Source organism: Miscanthus floridulus, chromosome 7 (assembly GCF_019320115.1).
Source record: "Miscanthus floridulus cultivar M001 chromosome 7, ASM1932011v1, whole genome shotgun sequence".
NCBI lineage: Eukaryota > Viridiplantae > Streptophyta > Magnoliopsida > Poales > Poaceae > Miscanthus > Miscanthus floridulus.
The window spans coordinates 114,916,485-114,938,927 of record NC_089586.1 but is presented as its reverse complement, the minus strand read 5'-3'; the positions used below and the strand labels follow the sequence as shown (position 1 = coordinate 114,938,927).

The 22,443-nt window shown below is 44.9% G+C and overlaps 1 protein-coding gene and 1 pseudogene across 2 annotated transcripts; one reads left to right on the top strand and one right to left on the bottom strand.

Moving 5' to 3' along the window:
* The first annotated feature begins 958 nt into the window (after nucleotides 1–958).
* On the top strand, nucleotides 959–6,839 carry LOC136466105 (uncharacterized; annotated as a pseudogene).
* A 2,836-nt stretch (nucleotides 6,840–9,675) lies between these two features.
* LOC136467652 (dnaJ protein ERDJ7-like) lies at nucleotides 9,676–15,836 on the bottom strand. 2 transcript variants are annotated; one of them, XR_010761607.1, is made up of 11 exons: nucleotides 15,572–15,811; nucleotides 15,439–15,501; nucleotides 15,289–15,355; nucleotides 13,896–13,955; nucleotides 12,472–12,522; nucleotides 12,310–12,390; nucleotides 11,577–11,689; nucleotides 11,046–11,160; nucleotides 10,764–10,890; nucleotides 10,527–10,635; nucleotides 9,676–10,153 (listed from the first exon to the last, which is right to left on the bottom strand). XR_010761607.1 is itself a non-coding variant. In XM_066466419.1 (10 exons), exons 1-10 carry the CDS (start codon nucleotides 15,670–15,672, stop codon nucleotides 10,050–10,052), a joined length of 882 nt encoding a protein of 293 aa, XP_066322516.1. In that variant the 5' UTR covers nucleotides 15,673–15,836; the 3' UTR covers nucleotides 9,679–10,049. The 2 variants fall into 2 exon arrangements, 1 of the variants encoding a protein (XP_066322516.1); XM_066466419.1 differs by lacking the exon at nucleotides 10,527–10,635 and having other exon boundaries at nucleotides 9,679–10,153; nucleotides 15,572–15,836.
* Nucleotides 15,837–22,443: the final 6,607 nt, after the last annotated feature.

Sequence of the window (22,443 nt, the reverse complement as noted above, 5' to 3'; positions counted from 1 at the left end):
CTTTTCGCCCCTAACGGCTCACTGTACTCCGTCGGTACAACAACAAGGATAGCCTCCAACGCTGACATGCCATCTTCTTCATTTTCGGTGTCCTTGTCAATAGCATTCCAGAGCAGTCGGGCTCTGAGCTTGACCTTCATGGTCACCGACCACTCTCCATAGTTGGTGCGAGTTAGCGTCAGCCAACTGGTGCCGCTGACCTCCCGCACCGTGCGAACAACAACATCCTGTCGTGGCTGGGCAGCCATAGCAGTGCCACTGCTATCGCCCATCTCCGAATCGTCCGTCATCATCAGCGGTTAGTTCGGCGACGGCGCTTGTACGGCTCCGATACCCCTTATTGGCCCCTCGATCTCCGGTACGGAGATATCCCACCACTCTCTAGTGTTGCCGAGCGCACACTAGCGATGCCGACCACGAACTATCGTTGCCGACCATACACTATAGCTAGAGGTAGAAGAAAGAAGGGAGAACAGAGTACACACACTGTACAAGCACCAACGTTGGTCGAAGCTCTACAGAGGAGATGACAAACTGAACTCGCTTTTTACTGAGTTGCAGTATATACAACTCTATCCATCTAGTTCTAGTACAGCTGCCATGCTGCTACAGTACTAGATAGGATATGAGGACTGACTTTGGCGCCTGCCCCTGCTGTGGCTACAATACGGCAGGTGAGCCGTTCGGCGCTTACCCCTGCAGCTGCTACAGTGCAACATCAGAGAGCCCTATTCAGCGCCGCCTTCCCCTACTACACATTCACACAAGGGAGCAATAGATTATCTAACAGTTTACCGGTGCACACTTCGCATATGATGTAGTTCTAATGAGCTGATTTCCGTCTAGATTTAGGATTTGTTGCAATGCATACATGTTGTTTCTCATCAGGACGTACGGCTTGCAGGTGATTGCGCCAGTAGAGCTAGATGGTTCGTGGTCATGCTATGCATGGGATTTGATGGAGAAGCGGCTCAACATCCTTGACCCTCTCTTGTACCGCAGCGGCAGAAACAAGGAGGCGATAAAGATGAAGCACTCTTCATCGGCGCCCCAGCTTCTTAGCGCTCTCCTGGTCTGCTTATCGTTCTAGTGCAACTCGCATGGCTATGATCACCAGGAGTCCAGCCCCAACAGCTGGAAAACAGAAATTCTACAGGATTTTGGTGGAATGCGCAGTCACAGGTACGCCATTCACATTTCATTAGTGATACTGTTATATGGCTGTTGACCCAGTTAAGTAGAGCTTTAACTATATCTAAACTGCAGCAATAACACGGGCATGTACACTCTGTTCTACGCCAGAGAATTCGACGGCAAGGGCCTGAGGCAGACTGTCAGCGAGGTAAGTGGTAATTGACCACTTGTCACTGATACTGACAGCTAGTAGAACTCTTTAAGCATCAAGTTTTGGTTGCTAGTACATCTTTTTATATAAATATAAATATATATATATATATATATATATATATATATACACACACACACACACACACACACACACACACACACACATATATATATAAAACACACACACACACACACGAGATTCGAGAACGACTTGCATTCTCAGATCCTAGAAGAATGTAGCCTGTAGCTCAAAGTTGTAGATTGGTGTGATGGACCTATCACCTATATATCTTCTATCCTTATATTCTTGCATGCAGGGAACGATAGCAAGCCTTCGGAGGTGTCTGCTGCATCAGATGCTCACCATGCGTGGCAACACCGGCCGCCCTCCGTTGATCGTCGATTTTCCCCCGTCACGGGCGGCCCTCGTTGATGCTAGTTATTATTAGTACTACAATAGCTAGAAATCTAACTACGCGCTATCTAGGTTATCACCTCGTTGCCTAAAAATTAACTCAATCAGCCCCAGGCCCTCAGTGTGGTGTTTTGTGAATTGATCCTCACCGCTTAAGGCTTTATTGTTCGGAACTGTTCTTCGTTCGTGGGATTGTAATGAGCTAGGGTTCAGTCTCCACCGTCCTCATGGAAAATGGTTTAAGTATAATCAATTGTCTATCTCTCTTCGTCAGCTTAAGCTTTTATTGAATAGTGCATACAACTTAACATCAAAGTCAGAGGTCTTGAATTATTCTAGGCTTAAGAGAGCCTTCACGTGAGGGGGAGTGTTAGGTGTGTTTGGTTGAGGTGGGTGAAGTGGGGGAGATGAAGTGGGACATCTCTCTTTGTTTTGGTGTTTGGATCAGAGATAGATGGGATGGAATCGCCACACGAAGGTATTCGGATGGCGACCACGCGGAGCACGCGCTTGTTGATGGCATGGTACGCCGAGCCGAGCGACACAAACTCCAAGGAGCCGTCGTGGTGGAGAGCCTTGTGGTATGGCATGACGACGATGGCCGCGCTCTTGCTTCCGGCAACATATCAGGTGCAAATCAACCAACATGTGCAAACTTGGAAACTACCGATCAGGACCCCTAGATGCCGATCCAATAGATGGGGTGAGGGAGCTTAAGCGCAAAAAAAAAAGATCGGCGGGTGGGAGACTTAAGCGCAAAAAACCCCACCTCTCACCCCATCCATTGGATCAGCATCTAATGGTCATGATTGGTAGTTTCCAAGTTTGCACAGGTTGGTTGGTTTGCACCTGATAAGTTGTCCTTGCTTCCTGGCTCCTACATGCGGCTTCGATCGACGGAGCACGTCCAGATGCATGCATGTCGAGCACAGATGCATGCATCGACATGCATCCACATGAACTCGTGTGTTAACGTTTAGGGCATGTATAACCCACAGACAACATGCTGTCTCTATGATGATGTCACAATACATACAGACAGCTAAACAGACAGCGCGTACAACGGGTTATCTGCTTGGCTGTCTATTAATTCTTTAATGTCTTCATGTAGCCATGATCAAGTGTAAATATGATTCATGTATACCGTTGTGTTGCTCGTTGATAAAAAAAATCAGACATGAATAAGGTGAATATAGTTAGGCCAGTCTCAATGGGGAGTTTCATTTTGCAGTTTTCAAGACTGCCTCGTCAACTCTGCAGACTTCATGTATACCATTAAGACTGGCCTTAGTGAACTTGATAAAGAGTTTGTTGATCAAATACAAACAAGATTATTTATTTTCATTTGAGTCCACAAGCATTTTAATTTGATGATGATTTGATTGATGGGATGGCACTACAACCAGCAGGCGTGCAACCAAACATTATCTGCTTGCCATGGGTGAATTTTAGCTTGCCACAGTCAGAACACCAGTCATTGGTCATAGCGTGTGCACACAGGATCTGCACAACGAGAACACGAGCAATGATATCATGTCGGAGCACGAGCCAAAGCCGGCGCCTCACCAGCTACGATACGCGGATACTTCGCAAAACTCGCGTACCAGTGTTGGATACCGTATCGGATATGGATACTCCGCGGATACGTCTGGATACGTATCCCGAACGTATCGGACAATTTAGCAATTTCTAAATAATAAAAATAAACCGGATACTCATGGGACACCTATGCGATACCTTCAAACCCTAACACCACTCAATCGCTTCGTATTAAAGCTCTCTGTTCAGCTGCGCCCCCATCTCATCCCCATTCGCGCAGCCACAGCTGCCTCACGCACGGCAGCCTGCTGCTCACCACCGCCCGGCCACCCGCCGCCCGGAGCAACGCCGCTCGTCACTCCCTTGCCGTCACCGCCGCCAGGCCATTCATGTAGCCGCAGCTGCCTCATGCACGGCAGCCTGCTGCTCATCGCCGCCCGGCCACCCGCCGCCCGGAGCAGCGCTGCTCGTCACTCCCTTGTCGTCACCGCCGCCAGGCCATTCGTGCAGCCGTAGGTGCCTCACGCACAGCAGCCTGCTGCTCACCACCGCCCGGCCACCCACCGCCCGGAGCAGCGCCGCTCGTCACTCCCTTGCCGTCACCGCCGCCAGGCCACCCGCCCGTGCCTCCTCCTGCTCCTTCCCCTTCCGTGGTGAGTCCGACATTCCTCTGCTTCCTCCATGTCTAGTCCTTCCCTTCTCAAATCAATCTCCCCATGTGCTGATTCTTCTGCTGTGTGTTTATTTCCCCTCGTGTCAGATCAAATGACAACTAGTACGAATGCTTCTGCATCCTCTCATAGTGGTGAAAGTGAAGAATTTCCTGTTGCCAACAATCCTGCTATTGCAAAATCGAGTCTTGGCTTCTGCTCGTGTGATTCCTGCAGATGATGACAAGAAGCCCCTGTGGAGGTATGTTCAGATTCTTGAGAAAACTGGAAAGGGTCAAGGGGGCAACGCAAAGATGAGATGTAGACTTTGTAACAAGGGTTTCCAAGGAAGTTACTCTAGAGTTAAAGCACATCTGTTAAAGATTTCTGGTTTTGGGGTTACATTTTGTCGAATGGTGACTGTATATAATCTTGAACAACTGCAAGCTGAAATTTCTGCTGCAAATGCCGCTGCCGGTAGGAACCTTCCTAGAGATATTCCACTTCCAACTGAGGGCAATGAGAAGATGAGGAAGAGGAGGGGTGTTTCGGCTATTGAGTGCAGCTTCAATCTAGAAGTCCGTAGCCAGCTTGATGAACTGATAGCTAGGATGCTCTACACAGCAGGCCTGCCTTTTAATCTTGCACGTAACCCATATTTTAGGAGGGCTTTCATGTTTGCTGCCAATCATCCAATTGGAGGATATGTCCCTCCAAGCTACAACAAGCTAAGGACAACTCTTCTTGTGCAAGAGAAGACAAATGTTGAGAGATTGCTGCAGCACATCAAGGCAACATGGAATTCTAAAGGTGTGAGTATTGTATCAGATGGATGGTCAGATGCTCAAAGGTGCCCACTCTTGAATTTCTTGGCTGTGACGGAAGATGGTCCAATGTTTCTTAAAGCATTCAACACTGAAGGAATATCCAAGACCAAGGAATATATTTCAGAGAAGATGCTAGCTGTAATTGATGAAGTTAGGGCACAAAATGTTGTGCAAGTGATCACTGATAATGCTGCCAATTGCAAAGCTGCTAGTATCATTGTTGAGCATAGCCTTGGGCATTCGGTACTACCGAACCGAACCGAACCGAATTCTCGGTTCCTCGGTTCTTCGGTTCCCAGGAAAGTCAGTACCGATCGGTTCTTCCAAAAAATCGGTACCGACGATATTCGACTTTGGTTAGTTCGGTTCGGTTCCGGTTCTGAACCAAACTAACCGAACAACTCCGGCTTTGGTCGGTAACATGGTTCGGTCACGGGAGGTCGTGGGAGTTTCGGTTAGTTCGGTCGTGGGAAGTCGGCCGTCACAGGGGGGCGCCGGGACTCCGGGTCTCTGGGAGGCGGGGGTTCGGTTCCGCGGGTAGTTCGGTTAATCGAGGGGAGGAACCGAATTAACCGAACAAATTTCGGTTCTTAGGAAATGGGAACCAAACAGGGAACCGAGATTTCGGTTCTCGGTAAATTCGGTTCGATTCCTCGGTTCTTCGGTTCAGTTCTCGGTAAAATTTGCCTAGGGCTAGTTGAGCAGAAGCACCCTCAGATTTTCTGGACCCCATGTGTCGTGCATACTCTGAACCTTGGCTTGAAGAACATATGTGCTCCTAGGGACATTGAGGGTGAGCTTTATAATGAATTCCAATGGATCAGTGAGATCATTGCAGATGCTAGCAGTATAAAGAATTTCATCATGAATCACTCCATGAGGCTATCCATGTTCAATGAGTATAGCAAGCTTAAGTTCCTTGCCATTGCCGAGACAAGATTTGCCTCTGTTGTTGTGATGATGAAGAGGTTTGTGGCTATAAAAGATGCTCTTTTAGTGATGGTAGTGAGTGAAAAGTGGACTACCTACAGGGAGGATAATCTTGGTCCAGCCCAATTTGTGAAGGACAAGATTGTGAATGATGTGTGGTGGGATAAGGTGCGCTATTTCCTCAGTTTCACTGATCCTATCTATTCTATGGTGCGGGCAGCTGATACTGACAAGCCATGCCTCCACTTGATATATGAAATGTGGGACACAATGATAGAGAAGGTGAAGAATGTGATATATCGTTATGAAGGGAAAGAGCCACATGAAGAATCCACCTTTTACTCAGCTGTGCAAGACATCTTGGTGAGCCGTTGGACAAAAAGCAATACCCCTTGCACTGCTTGGCACACTCACTAAATCCCAAGTGCTATACTGAGGAATGGATCAATGAGGTTCCAAACCGACAAGCCCCCCCACAATGATGAGGAGATTTCATAAATGAGAAATGCTTGTTTCAGGAGGAATTTTTCTGGTGAGGAATTAAAAAGGGTCAAGCAACAATATGCTAATTTCTCTTTGTTTGGACTTGGATTCAATTCATTTGATTCACTTGAGGATAGAACTTATATGGATCCAAAGCAATGGTGGGGAATTCATGGTCATTCTGCTCCAGAATGGAAGAAGTTGGCATTTAGATTACTTGGCCAGCCAACATCATCTTCTTGCGCCGAGAGAAATTGGAGTACCTATGGGCTGATTCATAGTTCCTTGAGAAACAGGTTCTAGTTCGACCTTTTATTGCTGTTTTTTTAAATCTCAATTGTTTGACACCTGTAGTTCGATTCCTAATTGCAAACTTGCAATTGACTTTGTAGGCTCAATCCTACACGTGCTGAGGATCTAGTTTTCACACACCAGAACTTGCATCTTCTTTCTAGAAAAAATGAGGAATACAACCATGGTCCATCAGCAATGTGGGATATTGGAGCTGATACTTTTGAAGTTGATTTTGAGGGCGGTGCTGATTTTCTTGAGCATGCTGATCTGTCACTTGATGAGCCAAACCTTGAAAGAGTTCTTGAAAATCTTAGGGCACTAGGTTTGACTGAAGATGTTGGATCAAGTGACTGAAAGACTTCTTGATGATTGCCAATTTGTCATAGCCAGCTGTCGTTTATGCATCATCACTTTATCAATTATCGTTTTATCATTTCATCATTTAGTTATGTGTGTATGTTGAACCTAAGTTTGAATAATGGCTTGATGGCCTGAACGTTATGCCCTGAACAATATTATGTTATGTAATATTTATGGTCTGTGTGCTAATTTCTATCGGTGAATTTATTTTTTATTTCTTATATATATTGCCGTATTCTCGTATCTGTATTTTGGAAAAAATGGCGTATCGAAGTATGGCCATATCGCCTACGTACCAGTATATGTATCCACGTATCCGTGCATCATAGCTCACCCGACGACGGCTACGTTCTCTTTCTTCATTTAATCAGGCAAATTTGCATCGTTTAGTGCGTATAGACGGCATAAGACATGCGTTGTACGTGCCCTTAGGCGCAGAGATTCTTGCTGCTCTGGCCGCTGCGCGCCCATGCCGAGGTGCGGCGATCTCGCGTGCAAGGGAATGGGATGAGCTCGTGCAGTCAACCAGCACGCCCGCCGAGCATGCTCTGCACGGTGTAGGTGACAGGCGCGCGGTCGGGCCGGTCGCGCTGCATCTCCCGGAACAGGTCGAGCGCCACAAGGTGGTGCCCGCTGCCCGCCAGCGCGTCGACGACGGTGTTCCACGACACGAGCGACCGGTCCGGGACGCGGCGGCAGATAGCGAGCGAGCGCGGCGCCGGTCCGAGATGGCCGTCACGGCCGCACCTTCACGGAGCTCAGCTGCTGGAACGGCTCGGCAAGACGTACATGGCGCTGCGCATGGAGTTCTACGGCGGCCGGAGTGCCGGACAGCACCGACGTACTGTTAGGCCCTGGGCAGCGATGAACGACGCCGGCGAGCACAGGCACACGGCGGAGAAGAAGAACAACTCACACACACGCGAACTCCAGGAACACAGTGAACACAAAGCTTTTGGTGCTGCTGAAACTGTCAGCGTTTTCTGTTGTCTTTCACTTGATTAAATACAGGAATACAAAGCAAGGCACTTGGTCACTTGCCGCACGTCGTGTGGTTGGTGCATCCATCTCTACGCCCACGACATCGCTAATGGCGAAGCACCCAGGTCCGCGGCCACGCCCCTCTACGCGCGCACGGCGACCACACAACCGGTGCTCATGCGCGCATGCAGAACTGAAGTAGACATGCATACTAATCCTAAATATAGCACAAGGCTTAACCGGACACGTACTGGAAGCACACGGCCTTGATGGCGTAGCCGGAGAACGCAAGGAGCCGCCGGTCTACGGCCACCTCGATGCCCGCGGGTTCTTCAGGTACCAGATTCGGGACTCGGGAGAGGAGGAAGCGGAGACGAGCAGGCGACGATTGAATGGATGAGCCGATGACGACTGTTTGGCCGGAGGCAACAACCTCGGTGCCACAACCACGTGATATTGACACCAAAGGAAGAGCGGCAACAAACACGCGTGAGTATGTAGCCTTTGATGTTTTTGCTAGGTAACGCTGAGGAGCTGTCGGGACGCCGCTTTACTGGGCCTTTCTCGTTGCATGTCCCTGTCTCTAAAAAAATATCTTCCACTCCCGTACTCGCCTGGCGTGTTATTGTGTCGTGCACTCGCTGCTGTCGTCTTCCCCGCCGCGCACCCCATCCCGGCCCGCGCCGCACAGCTCTCTCATGCAGCACCGCGCTCCATCCCGCGCCACGCCTCGTACGTCGCCTCGCCGCGCTCCATCCCCTGCGCACGCCGAGGTGTTGTTGGGGTGCTACCAATGCTGTCGTTCCCCACCGGAAGCAAAAGGTCGTGCCCGCTGTTGACGTTGTGGCCGCCGCGACGCGCGACCTCAGCAAGGAGATGTTGCAATGAAAGCGCATATGGCAAGCGTATGTTTAGTGTTTCAGACATTTCAGAGGTATGTTGCAAATTTTTCATATGGATGTTGTAAAAGTAGATCAGGGATGCTGCACATGTTGCATATGTTGCAAGTGTTTCAGAGGTTTGTTCAAAAGTTTCATCTATTTCAGACGTATATTGCAAGTGTTCTGATCTGGATGTTTGCATATGTTTCACACATATGTTGCAACTATATGTTTCAAATGTTTGTTTCAGTCTTATGTTACAGTAAGTGTTTTCATGTTGCAAGTTACAAGTGTTTTATCTAGGGATGTTCCATATATTTTATACATATGTTGCAAATGTATGTTCTACAGTATTGCATTTAAATGTTTAATGTTGCACAGGAGTGAGGTGGCACGGCACGGACGTGGGGGAATAGGGTATGGCCTAGCAGACGGGGCACACTCAGGGCCTGCGAGGGCAGGGTGCGCGTGCTGAGCAGGGAAAAAAATCAGCAGATGAGGCGCTAGCACTACCATCTTTTTTCTGCAAGGCATCGACATCTTTGGACACGCGTCGCCTAGCGATTCGCAAGCACCGCAGAAGGCGCTCTTCATGTGCGAATCCTCCCAGGGACATAGATTTTACTATTAACTACTCAGAAATCAAGATTAAGGCCCTGTCTGGATCCCTCTAGTTTTTACTAGTTTCAAAGAATATGACTTTTGAAAACTAGGTAGGATCAATTAGATCAGTTTTTGCCAGATTCTTAAAAAACAGAAAACTGTTGATACCTAACTTTTTCCAATTTCTTGTGAACCATAGAGCAGTAAATAAAGTCAGATTCTTAAAAACTGGAGGATCCAAACACCCCACCAGTTTTTACTCATAATTCAGATTTTAAAAACCGAGACAAACACTGGTTTTTAAGAATCCAAAACTGATCAAACAGGGTCTAAGAAATAAGTTGGTTTCAATCGCCGTTCAATCACCTAGTCACCTTCAAAACAGATCACTTGATTACCTCAATTGTGTCTTCCAGTGCACATGTATAAAGGTTCATGGTTTATTTCCTAGACAAAACAAGTTGTTAAAGTTGTTATGCAGAAAGAAAGACCAAACATGATTCCTTATTTCGGGTTACAAAATTGTTATGCTTCTTAGTTCTGCACCATCCACCATGGCATTTCCCGGGGATCCTCAACATGGTGATTCGTGACACTTTAACAAATCAACAGTATCTGCACTTCTTCCCTTGGCAATTAGCTATCGGTGAACTCAAGCCTGGTCTATAACTTTTTCACTCGAATATGTTGTTCAACATGTTGTATTGTTGAAAGTTGCTGTAGTCTCAGGTATACACTGCTACCTCCTGCGCTTTGATTCCTTCCTCGTCTCTGCAATGTACCTCTCCATGTTGCTCTTTTCCCAAAGGTGTCTTCTCACAAGGTCCTCCTTCCTAGGCTCATCTGAAACACAACGTATCACATTATACAGGCTGTTCTCATTCCAGTAATACGGTTTCATGTAATTCATAGATAACACAACACGCCATGGTGTGAGTTGTTTGCAAGTAGTCTAAATGGCACTTAATGATTGAATAACATGCAGAACACAAATAACAAACGACATCTCTACAGTGGGAAAATGTTGTCTACAAGAGTTTTCTCTTGTACTTTTGAGATGATTTTATGGTGAATGTATTTTGATATTAAGCTCTTAAGACTACATTATGTGCTACACCAATGAAGTACTTTTCCAAGCCTTTTGATGAACAGCACAATAGACATGCCAAAACAGCTTTCCATGTAAAATAGCAAGATAAAAAAACCATTGTTGTACCTGGTGATGTCTAACAAAACTCCATCATGGTATGCTAAGCACAGCTGACACCCCAAAGTCCCCAACAGCCCAACCCCAGTCAGTTAGGGCCTTGTCAGCAGTAGGGTTTCTATTATATTATACATTTATTTGTTAGCATTTGTTCTAGTTAGATTACGCTATAGAACAACCTTTGCCACCATAAACCTCGCAAATTGAATCTCAGATTTGTTAGATGAGTTCAATTTGTATAATTACCAATATTTTTCCATGTATTCACAGGCATCTGGAGTGAAATCCAAGTCAAGTAGCAAGCATCCTCCCATGTATATGGTAATTTCTTTATCCGGTATCTCCAAAACCAACAAATCTTCCAAGTAAGCGCCTGCCACAATAAAAGTTACAGACGAACTTCAGTCAATATGCTTCATGTCAAATTTCTAATGAAAAGCAAGTAAGTTAAAACGGTTGATGTTGCAGGTGGGTCTCTTGTAATTTGCTCAGCTCAAAATGGTACAGGTTTAGATGGTATGAACTGACCTTGCCAATGGAGTAAGGCAAAAGTATAAATTGGACACCATACAGCCTCCAGACAGATGGTTTTTCAACCCCATGAATTTGCAATTCAACTTCATTACTTAGCTCTTCAACTTTCCTACATTAGAAATAAAACAATTATAAGAAACAATCCTATTATACCCACTATCAAAAACTAAACATAAACTGATAAGTGACAGAAAATTAAGCAGTAAGGAACACCTTCCAGATTACGATAGACTGCATGTAAACAACATCAGTAGAAAGAAAACTTATGTACATCCAGAACCCATCATGATATCAGCATGTACCTTCCTGAAAATACTATTTCTAAAAGAACAAAGAAATTGAAAAGCAAAGTAATCTATCAAGCCTGTTGAACACTTTCCAACATCAAATAGACAATATACAAGACATCTTTAAACTTTTAGATCTCTTGAAAGTAGCATATAAAATAGAGCTGGAATAGAAGGAGCCTTGTCTCAACAAAATAAGCCAAAAAAGAAACAAGCTTATCAGAAGTCTTTTTCTTACTTATCCACCTGCTTGTGGCCCTTCTTTTTGCTAGCAATTCCTCCTGTTCGCTCAAACTCCAAAGCTTTTAACCTATTTTTGTAAGCAGGAGTTTGCTTGACACTTTCCATGGCCTGCAATAAGGGTATTACACTTTCAACGTTTGCACGAGGCCATGCTCAAGCATTTGTTTGTGTTTCCATTTTGTGAGCGAGCAAAGGATATAGGACCACATTTGCTTTATGTTGAAATTCATGAGAATAGGGCATATATAGAGATAAATAATGCATTAGACAGTTCTCTAGTTGCAAAGCTTTCCCATGTAAACATAAAAATCAATAATGATTAGAGAAAAATTACAGATGAAGCTTAATACTGTATCTAATTCAACAAAACTAGTTCAACCTACTATGCAACGTTTTGCCAAGATCAAAACTGTGTGTACAGTTTTAAACTTTAAATGACGACAACATTGAGATAGTATAGTAAAAAGTTCAGCAGAAATTAAGTGGAAATGCTGAAAATAAAAAGAAAATAGTCAACCTTATATAATAGTAATGCACAGATAACTAAAAAAACTGCATCCACTCTTTTGAAGCAATATAACTGATGGTACGTACAAATTTCTTAAAGCATGCCGTCTGTCAGCATTGAAATTCTGAATGTGTTGAGCATTTGGTCCACAAACAACAAATACGAAACACAGCTAAAAAAGTTGACAACTTTATATTTTCCTTCAATTCCCTGTTCATACCTGGTTATACCTTGTTAGCTGATTTATGTATTGAAATGCTGAAACAATTAGAAGAAGACCAATCAACACAGCACGAGGATCCTACACATAGGCAGTGCAGTTAGTTGTAGTACTATCAAGGAACATTGCTGCACAAACTTTTCATGGATGGAAAAATCAAACCGTTTTATGTCCATAGTATGCCCTATAGTACTGAGCTGTGTTATAGAAAACCTGAAATGAACAGGACACACAATCAGTAACAGTGCGCAGATGTCACAGACAAAAAACACAGAACCACTCTTAGATTGTACCTTCATAATTATTAAATATGAAATCTTGTGGAAAACACAAATTTGAAATTTAATAAAGAAATTGAGGGCAATAATTGATTTCTGAATTAATGCCCCAGTTTTCAGGTTATGGGTGTCCATTTTTTTTTAGAAAAAGTAAAGTTAGGTCTGTTCAATGCAAGTAACTATTTTTCAGAAAAAAAACTGATTTTTATGTATTTTCAAATACAAACTTAAACCCAGGATGAAGCTTTGAGGTAGAAAAATAATTAAGTTAACAAATAAAGTAGATATAGCATGTATAATTACATATGTAGCACACTTCTAGTTTTGCTACCCATGCTAGGCTATACTGGATATGTATTTCCACAATAGCTATTACAGATATAATAGTGAGTAAACCACATAACTCATCAGGTCTTACGTGGAGCACATAAAAAATAATCCAGAAAGAAATGTTTTGGGAAACAATATGTAACAACAGATAAGCATGAAAGATGAAACAAATCAAAAGGAGCAACACAATTCTTTTTATAAGCACAAGCGTTTCTTGAGTCCTAAGAGGCTAAAGGTCTAGTTGAGAATAGTATTTACAACATGGAACAAACATCATTGACTATTGCTGCTTCGAAAAATGTAATAGGAAGGTATGTTTAGCAGCTAAAAAGATTGACAAGGTTCCAATGGACCTCTTAATTCAGATAAAGGCATAACAAGAAATCTAGCAAGTAACAATGAAACAAATGGTGGCAAATACCAAGGATGGAATTATAAGGAAAAATAACGTTCACCATCTAATATATGTGTTTACTGAGGTCTGAAAAGGCTAAAGATCTAATTAAGTGTAATTCACTCATATAAAAAGTCGATTTGGACATCTGGCAGATACAGGTTGTGTTTGGATGCCATTTAGATTGTGTAAGCTGGACTTCTCTTTTTTGTAGAAGCTGGCCAAAAGCTATGTGTGCTTGGATTCCAAGCTGGATTCTAGAAGCTAGCTTTTAAAATCTCATAGAATCCAAACAGGACCATAGCTCAATAGGTAGATAAATAGAAATTAACTGCACATAATTATTTAAACAAATAAAATTATGTGACCATGGAATGTAAAAAGGTGGGTACATTCTTACAAGTCAAAATGCTTCTAGTGACTGAAAGCAGAAAAGCATTTAATGGAATGATGAAGAGTTGATAATAGCATACAACAACAACAACAACAACAAAGCCTTTAAGTCCCAAACAAGTTGGAGTAGGCTAGAGTTGATAATAGCATAGTTACATTATTTTCATGACAGGGAGGGAATGCATGTTTACCTCCTCTGGATGTTCAATGGCATAGTCATACTGCTCTCTAGTGGATTCATCCTTCAGAATCTGATGGATAAAAACAATTATAACAGCTCAGCAACCAAATATTTGGAAGGGCAAATTAATACAGGGGGTGGTTTTACCAATTCAAAGGTATAAAAAATTAAGAATCAAACAAAGGGCAAGGCAAGATACAAGTATTAGTCAGCAGTAACATGCCACACAAAGGAACTATTTAATTTCATCGTGGAAGATCAGTATGTTTATTATGGTTCCATTTTAGAAAGGAAAGGAGATAGAAATTTGCACAAATCACCTCGACCAACTGCAATGAAAGTTGGTTTTGTAAGTTTCAGCTTCCGATGCAATCAGGCTTGTCCACGGGTCCGCAAATAGGCATTTTTTCTGGATTCCGCGAAATCCGCAAAAATTGGCATATTTGTGAACAAGCCTGCTTGCATGAATAACTTGGCAAATATGCCAAGCTATTTGCAAATGTTATTTCAATTATTGCCGGGGGGATTTTTTCCCCACGGTTTTTGTTAAAAAAATGTTATTTCAATCATTTGTCCAGAGGTAGAAGTTCTTGAGCCAGCAAACAATATGATCAGCAATTAAGAATAATCTCAGCTCTGTTCTTGCCATGGGAATGGTTCTTGAGCCAGCAAACGAAGTCATTAATTACCAATTTCATATCAGCACTGGTCACTCATAAAAATGAGTTATTCGATCAAACCTCAAAGGAAAAACTAAAACTCAGAGGACTCGAATAAAGTAAGGAAGATTAAATTTCAAAAAGTAAGAAGGAAAAACTGTCACAACTTGCAAATATAAGGACATGTATCAAGGAGAAGGAACCATGCATTAGCTAACTCATTTTATCACAGAACTACACATTTAAGGACATTTCAGCCACCTCAAGTAACAGGAGACGTGGTTATGTCACCTCAGACAACAGTTGTCAGAAATGAACTTAAGAAAGAAAACTCTTAAATCTGTGGTTCTGCATTAAAATACAATGCCGAACATGTAGTTCCATGATATATGTCTTCAGAACTGTGGTATTGTGATAGTTTGTTCAGATTACATCTAGTGTTGTGGACTTTACCCAAGTATAAAAAGTATCCATGCCAAGAAGTTCAATTAGCTCCTACTGCAGGTTTCATAGCTAGACAAGTGCCTACCATTTTGGAGTGGCATTCCAAATACTGTGGTTACTGTACCGATTTGAATAAAATAGACGAATGGAATTCATTAACATATCAGTGCACGTGATCAATCTTGCACCATTGGCACTAAAGCGTGGAATTAGACATAAATCTTGGGCACCACGAATGGCTCAGCCAGCCAGGAATATATGCAAGCAAGATCCAAACGGGCAGGTGTGTCCACGCCAGACCTCGTAAGCATTGGCGATCTTGACGAAGAGCTTCCGCGACTCCGGATCGGGGTTCTTGTCCGGATGGCTGCACAGCACAGAAATTGTAAGAAACGATCAGCGTCGGGTCGGATCGGGGGCAAGAACCGAGGAAGGAAGCCAGGAACTCACTATTTGAGAGAGAGCTTGTAGTACGCTTTCTTGATGTCCGACGCGTTCGCGTCCTGCTTAAGCCTGCGGCACATCAATTGCTGAGCGGGACAAGGAACCAGCCAAATGGAGGGGAAGAGGAGGGAGATGGTACCCTAGGAGGTCGTAGCAGTCGTCTTCGTCGCAGTAGATGGCCTTAGAAGCGGGGACAAGGAGGAGGAAGAAGAGGGAGAGGAGGTGGGAAGCCGCAGCCATGGAGGCAGATCCGAACTCCGAAGGTTGCGTACCCAGGCGCCTCGCTTCAGTTGGATTTGGAAGAGCAAGGCCGCGCCGGCGGGGTGGCCGGGCCCGCCTGCTCCGCGCCGCGCTGTGATGGGAAGCAGAGGAGTCGATAGCAATATGCCCTGTCCGAATCGATGGGAAGCAGAGGAGTCGTCGTTTCTAGTTTGTTTTTTAACTGTTTCTAGGCTTCTAACATTGCTTATCATTTTAACATGTTCACTTGTTGGTTTTAATCAGTGCTTATCAGACATGGTATGATATTTTTCTCTCACAATAAATCAACACCGATCAGACTTATCAGCTCAGAAACCGATCAGCGAACAAACTAATTGTCTTTAATTCTTATTTGTGTGCCGTTTGCTTCACAGATCATATGCATAAATTATATTGGGACTAAACATATATGCACATAATCTCATCAAGATTATTAATCCCTTAGGGCTTCTCCAGTGGCTTTCACAAAGCGATTCATGCTCATCTAGATGAGTCGATTTCATCATTGGAGATGCCGACTCGTCGAGGAGAGAGAGAAGAGTTGATGCAAGATCTTGCATTAGTTCATCCGAATAAAAACAATGAATCGGCGTCTTGCATGTGATGCTCGAGGACGTGCCGCGTGAGCCCTCCGCCTCGCCTGGCTATGACTTCGCTGCAGTCTGCGCTGCTTGGGCCCCTTCACCACCGGTGTTCCACTCGTGGTGCCTAGTCCTGGGCAAAGTTAACCGAAAACCGGACCGAAACCGAAACCGAAAGAACCGAAACCGAAAAAATCGGTTCCTGATATTGAGGAACCGAAATAATCGAAGAAAATTCGGTTCCTACTCTCGGTTAACCAAATTAACCGAAAGAACCGAATTACATGAATTATACTTTGTAGGATTATGTTTGATTTATGTGTAGTGCTTTATATTTGAACTGATATATATTTGTGTTACTATATTGCTATTGTTTTCTTATATATTATTATTATTAAAAATGAATATAGTGCTACATAAATTTGCCTTAGAACGAGTATATTTATTATTGTCTTGAGGTCTTCTGGAAAAATTCGTCTAGTTCGGTTAGAACCGGAACCGAACCAAAATAACCGAGAACCGAAATGCTCAGTTCCTCAATTTTTTTGGAACCGATCGGTTCCCGTTTTCTAGGAACCGAATTTCATCAATAACTGAGGGAACCGAACCGAAACCGAACCGAGAACTGAACGCCCACCCTGAGTGGTGCCCGACCGCGACCCGTGCCGCCGCTTGGAAGAGCTCGCCTAGCCATGACCCACACCGCTCGGGGGCGTCGCACGGGCACTCGCCGACCGCGCCATGGAGGACTGCTCGATCGTGGCCTTCAGTTGGTGTGGAAGTGGCGCTACCTCACCACTGGCGTCGTGCCTAGAGATGGATCACTGTGGCATGCGTCTGGGCGAGAAGAGGATAAGGAAGGGGAAAGGTTGCAGCCAACAGAGAAAAGGGGAATGGAAGAGTCAAGTATAAATCCCACACGGTTGGAGAAGTTTGAGTCGACTCGACTTTTTACGCCCCGTTTGCTTAGCTTATAAGTAGTACTTTTTCAGTTAACGAACAGTATTTTTCTCTCACAACAAATCAGTCAACAGTACTTTCAGTCATGGTTTATCAGTCAAACGAACAGGACATTAATGGTTCGATTTTGGATCTATGTGCCCTCTCTCTCCTCAGGAAGTCAGCTCGCCACTAAGGGTGTCCTTATAAACGTGTTGTCATTTAATTCACTAAAACACACTTATGGCTGGTCTACATGCACTTTCACTTACCGAATTGATATGCCGATGTGATAATTTACTCTCTCCCCTATCTATTTCGCTCATATCTTCCTCTTGTCAATACCAGGCAGTTGCAGTAGTTTCGGTCCTCTATGACATATTGACATGCGAGTGTTGTTGGGTTTTTTTTTTCTATCGAGTCTTCTTTTCGAAGGTTGCACGCATCTCGAAACGTCGGGTTAATTAATTAAAATTAATTTTGTTTGGATCTGGGCTCGGGCTGACCCTACCCGTCGTAACACCCTCAGTGTTACGCCCTAAACCAACTACTAAATCGTGTCACGAATATCGTGTTTGTGTAATAATGCATGTGATACAAGGTGTTGATAAATTTCTTGTAGCCTAAAATAATCAATAAAAATATTAAATCAATGTTGATGCAATAGCTCATGTATATCAAGTAGGGTTTAAAACCAATTTTTATTAAGCAAAAATACTATAGAATATGTGTGTGATACTTAAAAAAAGTTGGAAGTGCAAACTTTGTAGATGACAATGAAATATATGCTGTTAAAAAATAATATTACTTAATAATATTTTAATAGCTTAGAAATACAATTTGAAATAGAGTTCAACTCCAAAAACTTCGAAAATTTCAAGCTTGTGTACGACATTGCCAAGTTTTGCAATTTATTTAGAGAGATTGGGTTAGAGGGTAATGCGGTGTTTTAGCTCGGCTGAGCAGCCTCATATATCAATTTGATCGTGGTGAAGTCAGTTTCGGTTTAGAGGCAATGGTTTAGTGGTAGTCCACTGCTTTAAAATCCATGCACAGCACGTTCTTGGACTGACCCTCTGGGCTAGGCGCGGTCACCAGGCCGCGAGGGCGCGCTCTGCGTGCGCACGCGCGCTGCCACGCTTGGCTGGCCTGGTCGCCTGCGCCGTGGCGTTGGCCGGCTCCAGCCCAGCTGATCGTCGTTGTTCCTGCCACGTTGCAGCGCTCTGTGCCGCTGCCGCTATCGCCACTGCGGCGCTGCTGCGCTGCTCTCTCTCTCCCTCCCTTCGCCGTAGCCTATAATGATTCATTGCGCGCATCGCTGTGCTGCCGTGCCACGGCCTCAGGGTCGTGCCGCTGGTGCCGCTGCTGCCTCCGCGCTCGCGTCGCGTTGACGCCGTTGTCGCTACCGTCGCATCGCCACACTGCGCGTCTGCCGCTACAATGCGCTGTGTCGTTGGCCCGCTTTGATGCCGTGCGCACGAGGCCGTGTCGCCGTCGCCTTACCATTTATGGCACTACAGCGTGCGGGTAACATCGGCAGCGAGCACGTGGCCGCTGGCTCTGCGCCAGGCCAGGCTTGGCCGACACTGCTCTGCGTCGTGTGCACGTACTACCAAGTCGCGCACAGGACTGCACTCTATTTTCTCTATCACCTTGCATCGCCCTGTAGCGCATGTTCACAGCCACTCACCTCACCTACCCAACTCCGGCTCGTACCGCCCCCTGTCGCATCGCGACGCCGCGCTGCCGCGTACACATGACGACAAGGGCACTCCTAAAGGCTCCACTCGAGCATTAAACACGCAACCCCTGCCCTCGCTCGTGAGGTTATGTCCTCGTGCTGCCATGCCTTGTTGTGTCTTGGCCGGTCCACGTTAAGTCAAGGCCACTGTCCATAATGTAGCAGCGGCAGCAGACCATTCCTTCCTTTCAAATTCACCAGCTCGGGCTTCGCAGCGCAATTCCCCGCACCAGTGGGTGGCATGGGTAGTCAGCTACGCGCCATGTTCTCCTCAAGCCCGGCCGATCACTACCGATAGGCAATTTGGCGTTTTGCTCACCGTCGGCCGTTGGCGCCGCCGAATCAGTAGGTTGGGAGGTAAGGCATGTAGGAGTGGCAGCAGTTTGATTGCTCGTAACCCTGCACTCGCCTTGACTCCCTCTATCCGGTGCTCGCACTGTTTTAGCCAGAGAACTCGTCGGCGACATGGTGACGGGCCGGTGTCCATCACAGAGCATCGCTGCCACGCTCGGTCGCACGTGGCTAGACCGCCACCGTGCTTTCCAACTTCAACCGTCAGTAGGGCGTACACCACGGTAAGCTACGGATGCTTCTCCGCCATCTCTACCTTGCCGTGAGGGCGTAGGCTCGTCGGAACAGTCGCGCCGGCACCGCGGAAAGTCGCTCGTCGCTGCAGGGCGCGACAGTGCACCTCCGAGTCCATAACTGCCACACATCCTTGCGCGTTTAGCTATAGATGGTGGTCGGCCCCTTAATGCCGTCGTAGCAAGCCTAGATTGCCCGGCGTAACCGCCGTTGTCGCCGGTGTGCCATGCCGCCGCGCGTGGGTACGCCGAGGACCGCCCCGTTACAAATGCAACACATTCCAGGGTCTTTAATACAAAATGTGAGTCTGTAGTAATAGTGTTATGTTGCTCCGCGTGATTATCCAAAAGCCCGAGCCCTCTTTTGCAAAACGCGAGCGCGCACCGGCGTCCCCGACCTTGGGCCGTTGCTGGGCCGCCGTGACCCGTGCGTAGTTGCGCCGCGCTGGGCTGCCGGGCCGAAATAGTCGCCGCCGACCCTTTTCCTTTTCTAAGCATTTTCTAATTTAGCTTCTAAGGTAAATTTATAAATTCAATATAAATTGTATAGTTAACCAAAAATTATGAAACCAATTTTGTTAAGTTTCTAAAATCATGATCTATCTGCTAGTATATTTTGTTCACATAGTTTTGTAATATTTTTAGAAGTGATCTAATTAAATTGAGATGCTTAATATTATTAAAATATAAATTTATAGGAATCATTGTGATAAATTAGTGATAGTGTTGGATCTGAAACTTTTACAGTAAATTCCTAACATTATTAGGTGCTCACTATAATTTTTGTAGCTCTATAATAATTAGTTTGCTAGGTAGCTAAATGAGCCCTAGTTCAAAAATATAAGTTTAATCAATAAAATGCCGAAACACTTTGAGATTTTAAAACTAGAACATTTTTCCAGAGACAAAGCCTTACTAGGCGACGGGGATATATAGACTAGTATGTTAGTCATTAAAGCTAGTTCGTTAGCTTACGGAGTGTAATCGTAATTGAGAGTTGTTGTCGTTGATTAATTACATCTCTGCGTTGCATCCACGTATATTATAATAGAAACAACGATGGATCATGGAGTCAACCGATGTAACGGAACAGATGATGCCTTGATGATCATATCACTGTGATGGAATGCTAACTTTTGGTTATATCTTATCCAGGCAAGCCCCCGGTGCATACCCCCTATTATTCTGCACTTTATTTTATGCTTGTGCATTAAGTTTTAAGGAGTTGGATAAAAACCACTTGCATATATATATATATCCTATGAGTCCTACTAGTCTGTTAGGATCGTGTAGATTGCTATGCTATAAGATCCGGTAGAAGTCGAGTGATTACATGTCACTCACGAGAGATAGGAAAGATATTATTGTTATTATATTACTGTCATATGAAATATATATGAATGATAATTGGAGACCGACGGAATGGTACTTTGGATCTGGACTTGGTTTGGTATTCGAGCGAGGCTCGGATTGCACTTGTTCCGCCTGTGTCGATTGAAGACCGTCCGTTGCTGTGGATGGTAGTCAGGTCACAAACTTATTATCCTGAGCACATACTTGTTTATGGGAGCGGGAAGGCTCGTTGGTCTCTTGTCGTGGGTTCCGATTCTTTTCGGACCGACTGATTGGAGGCGGGGATGGTGGAGGTCTAAGCACCACACTGAGTCCGAGACTCAGGAGTGGGGGCTTAGAGTCTAAATTTAGATGGGGACCTAGACCCTTTGATAGAAGAGTGGTGGGCCGGTCTTGCTTTGTGCTTGGTGTACAAGTGGGGCATGTGTTTCGGAATACCCAGCTATGATACATCGGTTCGCGAATCGTCGTGTGATACGGTACGACTTGGCTATGGTCTAGCACCGTAGTAAGAACTGAAACTCTAAAGGTGATAAAATGATTCTGATTGCTTACCACCTGTTTGAAAGTAGCATAGATGCTTACATAGAATGGTTAATTAATGAACTAATGATGACTGCTAATAAAATTAAATATAAGGATACACGTTTAGTAATGCTTCCGCAGATGCATAACCTACAAGCCAAATAAGTCTTGCATATTCTTAGAGTATTTTATTTTTCTTCTATCGGGTAAGTCTTGCTGAGTACAATCGAGTACTTAGGGTTTTATCCCCTGTTGCAGGTGATCGGAGGATACTTAGAGCTGACTCTTGTGTGTGGAAACCTCCTGGTGGGCTCAGAGAGAATTCCTTTCACGCTACGACCGTAGTGTTTATTTATAACCCTCACGAAAGGTTTTTATAAGAAAATATGTAAAATCTGCTAGCATCTCTTGTATAAAAATATCCCCTATGTTAATGCTCCACCATGTCATTAAATTAATCTTGCTTTCTCTGTAACTCTGATAACATTGTTATATTTCGTTGTTATAATAAATTGAGGTAATATTCTGATATTGTAATAAAGTGATGCAAGAAATGACTCAAGAATGTTGTAAGCTTTATTCTCTCATTCATGATCCTGATGAAAAAATGTGGATTTTCGAGTTCTCTCTTAGGGTGTGCTCGACGGAACTACGTAGTTTAGTGTCATCTCTTGAGTACTTAGTGTCTAATGAAAGACAAATACTTTTAAGAGGCATTAGATTAGACGGTTCTGCCACACTCATATCCAGCCACAGGCAACCCTAGCCCGGTCATTCTCGAGCTGGAGTTAGCACTCGCGCACATCACTCCTATCTCCCTCCCTCCCCCTTCATTTCTTCTCTCGTTGGAACAGCCGAACTGGAGAGGTGGCCGGCGCCGGCACCGGCGGTGACACCAGCCATCGAGTTTCCTTCCTCGCCTTGCATCCCGCGCTCTACGCTGGTCGTGTAGTGCGGACTGCGGCGGCTGCGGGCGGCGGCGGTGGTCGGTGACGGCGGCGGCTCTGCAGGGCTATGTGCCGATCTA